Source organism: Lolium rigidum, chromosome 4 (genome assembly GCF_022539505.1).
Source record: "Lolium rigidum isolate FL_2022 chromosome 4, APGP_CSIRO_Lrig_0.1, whole genome shotgun sequence".
Lineage (NCBI taxonomy): Eukaryota > Viridiplantae > Streptophyta > Magnoliopsida > Poales > Poaceae > Lolium > Lolium rigidum.
This window is the reverse complement of record NC_061511.1, coordinates 218511718-218517199: the sequence shown is the minus strand read 5'-3', so window position 1 is coordinate 218517199 and position 5482 is coordinate 218511718. Positions and strand designations below refer to the sequence as shown.

General features: G+C 51.1%; 1 protein-coding gene across 1 annotated transcript; it reads right to left on the bottom strand.

Annotated features, from left to right (window-relative positions):
* LOC124707068 (ketol-acid reductoisomerase, chloroplastic-like) lies at window positions 1–3286 on the bottom strand. The gene is made up of 10 exons (XM_047238723.1): window positions 3002–3286; window positions 2827–2919; window positions 2531–2596; window positions 2135–2275; window positions 1679–1906; window positions 1464–1581; window positions 1245–1384; window positions 989–1156; window positions 708–863; window positions 1–538 (listed from the first exon to the last, which is right to left on the bottom strand). The coding sequence occupies exons 1-10, from the start codon at window positions 3269–3271 to the stop codon at window positions 173–175; spliced, it is 1746 nt and encodes a 581-aa protein (XP_047094679.1). The 5' UTR covers window positions 3272–3286; the 3' UTR covers window positions 1–172.
* Between the last annotated feature and the right edge of the window lie 2196 nt (window positions 3287–5482).

Here is a 5482-nt window from a genome sequence, read left to right as displayed (position 1 = left end):
TAACAGGACGAACTAACTTTATTCTTGAAATGACGACAGTTCACTCCAGCCCAATCATGGGCTCTCTCTAATCTCACAGCAGCTCACAAGTTCACATTTGATCCGCACACATAAGTTACAGTCCATGAACATATCCCATCAAAAAACAACTCTTCCTTCAGCCCGCGGCCACCTAGGCAGACTGCCTGAGCTCGGGGCGCACGAAGTCAGCGTCGGCCGTCACCGAGATGTCAACGGTCGGCCTCAGCTCGGCGCAGACCTTGATGGCACCGTGGACAGGGTCCGAAAAGAAGTTGCTGATGAGATCCTGGTTGATGGGCGCATTCTTGTCAACAGTCACGAAAGCCTGCTGGGTCAGGATGTAGTCGAAGCGTGGCGCCCACTTCCTTGATCCCAGCCGGGCGGTGGTGGAGCAGTTGTCGACCATGAAGGCCACTCCACTCGCGTGCATGAAGGGGTTTAGGGAGTCTACCGACTCAATCACACTCTCGTTGATGATCTCAGAGTAGGAGTGGCCCTTCTTCCTGAGGACCTCGATCTGTAGCATAGAAAAACCCAGACAATTCAATAAGATTCATGCAGAATCCTCACTCATGAAATGTAATCTACAGCTGTGACATGGCAAAGGTGATCCAAATAGGGACTCAATCAGCCTTATCATATATAGTATATGCTAGTGGTATGTAACAAGAGGAAAGGAGCCTGACCTGGGCCATCATGAGTGCAACATAAACTCCAGCGGTGAAGGGGTGAAGTGGCCCAAGGTCACCCTGTGGCCGGGTTGCCCGCACCTTTTCACCAACCTTCCACATACGGGTTTGGTCAATTTTGCCCATAGGGAAAGCAGGAAGACCTTCCTTATCCTGTGAGAGCATAATCAATAAGATGGTGGTGTCAATGAATATCTTATTTGGTGTCCAAACTCCAAACTTTATCATGAAACAGAACCATAATCGAAAGTTGAAGTTTAAATAGTGCAGAAACTCACATAAAACCTCCGTCCGGCCAACACAACACTCCTGATTTCACTTCCAGAGGCAACATCTTCATAGCACTCGTAGAGGATATCCATGCAAGGATAAAATGATGCACTGTAGGCCTTGTTGAACTCCTTTTTGCCTTCCTCGCTCAAGGAGTTGTACACTTCAAGCATACCCTGGTAACAATATGGGGATCGAGCAAGTGAGTAAAGTTGAAAAGAGGCAAGAAAAAAGAGGCAAGAAAAAAGATTAATAGTGGTGTACCTTCTTTGAGATGGTTTTTGAGATAATTCCAGTGATGCCCTCTACAGTGGTTTTGTATGCCAATTCCTCGTCCATTCCTTGCTCTGTGTATCTCCTAAAGAGAGCCTCCACGATGCCATGGACAGCACCGAGCAAAATTCCTGGAGAAAACCCGGTTAGTTACGGTACAACCAGAACAGGTAAGACAAAGTCCATAGATAGAGGAAACAAAGGGTTCACCTCGCTCCCCAAAGATATCACTCTTGTACTCCTGTTCTAGAGTAGTAGCAAATGTGAATGGGGATCCCAGTGCAACTGACCATCCTAGAGCAACATCAGTTGCCCTTCCGTCAACATCCTACACATTAACAAGAACACAAACAGATAAGCTCTAAGTGCATAGCTGCATGTCAATCAATGGTTGAGAAGTTTGTTTCTCGATGAAATTACTGTACCTGGTGAACAGCAAAGCTAGCGTTGATGCCAGCACCATTTACTTCTTTGCCCTGAACATAAAGTCTCCGCACTGATGGGCCCATTCCCTTGGGGCATACAGCAACCACACTGATGTTCTTGGGGAAATCAAGGCCAGCTGATTGCAAATGTCCAAGGAGAAACCCGTGGGATAAACCAAGAATACTGTTTGGTTTCATGTGAGAGAAGATTTTCTCGTAGTTGTCTGCCTGCAGCGAGTAAGTGGGGACTTTAGTTACAGAGATGGAATAAAGTGACAGTGTGAGTAGAAGAATGTATCGTGTAGGGAATGATAAAAAGTACTCTCCAGATACAATAAATTATTTAATTAAACCAACAGGTTGCAAAGCAACATCATGCTGAAACTCACAGAATCTAAAAAAACATTTAATAAGAGAAAGCTGGAAATTATGCAGCTAGCTAAGCATAAAGCGCACCTGTGCAGAATCAGATATGAGCAGCAGCACAAGGTCACTGCCTGAAACCGTCTCCCATATATCCCCCAAGGTTCCGTTCTCCTCAGTGAAGCCAGCTGCACGTGCCTCCTCAAAAGACTTGGAACCTTTCCGGAGACCAATCTGGAAGCAAAAGGCAGCTTAGTGAGCCGACATGATAGTGTCAAATTACATATCAAATGGGATATAAACAACAATACAAATCCTGGCTAGTAATTTTCATGTTCAAGTCGTATGCGATCAAATGCTCGCTGCAAGTAAGAGCGGGTGGAAAAACAAAACTGTGGGCAGCAGTACAATTTAGCAAAGGTGAACAAAAGAATAAACATCGTATTGTTGGTTTATGCAGGGCTTAAGTGAAAGGTCGAGCGCTTTCACCTTGACAACGATGTCAGACTTGGCTTCCGTCAAAGAATCCCTGAGGTTCTGGGCCTGTGCCGGACCCTGCAAAAGCACCACAAGTGACTGTTATTTCAAATACAGTAGAGACGATTCTCTTGCTCTGAGAGAATTAAGTCGATTTGAAATCGGCCACATCCAAACTAAGCTCGGCCGCGTGTGCCTATTCAGGTAGGAGTGTATGACTGCGCAGCGGATAGGTAGACAGGGTAAATCTCGGCAGAGTAGATAGAAGCTGTGCAGTGAGAGTGAGGGGAGCGGAGCTGGTAGCGAACCTGAGAGCCCCACCCGATGACTCCGATCTGCTTGACGCCCTTGAACGCCTCCGGGAGCAGCGGGAAGAGGTTCCGCCCACCCCTCACGATGTACTGCAACCACAAACACACCAAATCTTCAAAACCCAATCCCATAACAAACCGAGAAGCAAGCAGGTGTCGAAGTCGAGCGCACCTCCTCGTGGCCGGCGAGGGAGACCTTCTCCTTGTTGAACACCGCGGTGTCGAAGTCAAGGGACGGCATGGCGGCCCCGACCTTGGCCGGGGCGGCGACCATGGCCGCGACCGCTCGGCGGCGGGTGGAGGTGGCGAGGGCGCATGAGGGGTGGGTGGCGGGGAAGGCGACGGAGCCGGCGGCGGAGAGGGTGGGGGCGGCGGCGGCGGCTAGGGTTTTGGGGTGGGAGAAGGTTCGGGTGGAGGCCGCGGAGGAGGTGGGCGCCGCCATTGCGTCTCTCTGGGCTGCCAAGGGCTGCTCTGCAACGGCGGTGGTTGGTGAGCGAGAGGGGTTTGGGGTCTGGATGACCTGGATGGATTTATACGGCCGGCCCGACCGTTGGATGGCCTCGACGGCCAGGATTGATCCGGCGGGATGCGGCGTCCACGTCCTCGCTCGAGTGACCTCACGTGCACAGCACTACTAAAAAAACTTTTGGTTCGGCAGCGCATGGAGATCCGCGAGGGGTCCTTGTCTCTTTCTGCAGCGCTGCCATGGCATGGGCACTGGGCAGCCGAGTTTGAAGTTCGCTTCACAGCATGAACATGGAGATCAGCTCTTCAGGTTTCAGATTCAGACTAGCAACAGAGAGATTGATGATAGCTTGTGTCGGCGTCAAGTAATCGCCGTCTGTGGCGGCATCTCGGGATATCATCTTTGGCTGTGGGGCACATGGATCCGCTTCGACAAAGACGCTGGCCGTAGCCGGCACAAAGCCCTCTCCGATCTTTGCCTCGCCGCTTTTTTTTTCCAGATAAAACTATTGTGCTGCTTTTATTTGAAAATAAAATCATGGGAATCAAAATATTCCACATAAGTTATTTATAACTGGATTTTCTTTTGGGTTTTGTTTCATCAAAAAACATTCCTTGATGATTGCAACACATTAACAAAACATACAGGTGGTTTAAAAATACAGGTGGCTCTTCCGTGTGCAGCTGCGGTGTGCTTGGAGTAGTGGCGGCGCGGCGGATGGCGTGGCGGTAGTCTGCTCCTCTGGGTTGAAAGCTTGGCATCTGGTCTGTGGGTGGCAACGGGGTGGAGGGTGCGGGCTGCGGAACAACGTGTCGCTATGGCAGAGATGGTGCACGGCGGCTGCATCGAGATCCAATCAGTGTCGGGTATGGATTTGCGTGGCTACAGGTGAAAATCAAGGCGGACGATGGCGGCGCCGCTTGGCATCGTTTTCCTTGTCAAAGCCATCGCTTTTGCAGCTTGCTTTTCCATGGCTCGGGTACTCCGAGAGAAACCCTAGATCTGGGCTCTCGGATCGAATGTTGGCGACGCTTTCAGTGCCCCTATCCCTCATGAGTGCAGCGTTTTTGAAGCGCATACTGATTGCAATGGTCTGGTGGTGGAGTGGTGTTGCTTTTTTGTGCAGCATCGACAACGAGTCTTGGCGACATGGTGCATTGGAACCTCGGCGTAGGTCACGTGATGGCGGACACGTGCAGGTGGATGCACTGTCTGACGCCATGTTGGCGTCCACGGTACGCCTGGAAGGGGCACGCGGATCTAGGCCTTGAAGATGGACCAACGGTTGTTGGCGGAGACAGTTTCTATAGCCTGTCATGAGGTGCTCACTAGCTAACAGTCTAATAGACCGGTTGAGCGCTCCCATTTCTCTTAGAGGGTATCTCAGATATATATGCGATATTCCCGGTTCCTAATTTTTTTGATAAAGATCATATATTAATATCGCGGAGATACCAATTGCATCCAACCTCTGCAACAACATTATGCCCTAATGGCATAAAGGATGCACACAACAACAAAAAATAAAAGTCACACCAGAAGATCAGCTTCTCCATAAGAGACGACTCCAAGAAGGAAACAGTGGACAAACACTATTGTCGCCCGATCATAGATCTTAGGTTTTCACCCTGAAGAAAGTCCTCACTCTCAAAACAATGCCTTCAACAAGAACATTGCTAGGCACAACCAATTAAGGCCAGACCGTGGATTTTCACCCTGAAAGATAGAACTCTAAACTTCTCGTGTGCAGTCACCCTGAAAGTCGAGCGAGGGCATGGCGGCCCCGACCTTGGCCGGGGCGGCGACCATGGCCGCGACGGCGCGGCGGCGGGTGGCGAGGGCGCATGAGGGGTGGGTGGCGGGGAAGGCGACGGAGCCGGCGGCGGAGAGGGTGGCGGCGGCGGCTAGGGTTTTGGGGTGGGAGAAGGCGAGGGTGGAGGCCGCGGAGGTGGTGGGCGCCGCCATCGTCTCTCTGGGCTGCTGCAACGGCGGTGGTGGTTGGTGAGCGAGAGGGGTTTGGGGTCTGGATGACCTGGATGGATTTATACGGCCGGCCCGACCGTTCGATGGCATCGACGGCCCAGATTGATCCTCGCCCGCCTCGGGTGACCTCACGTGCACCGCACTACTAAAAAACTTTTGTTTCGGCAGCGCATGGAGATCCGCGAGGGGTCCTTGTCTCTTTCT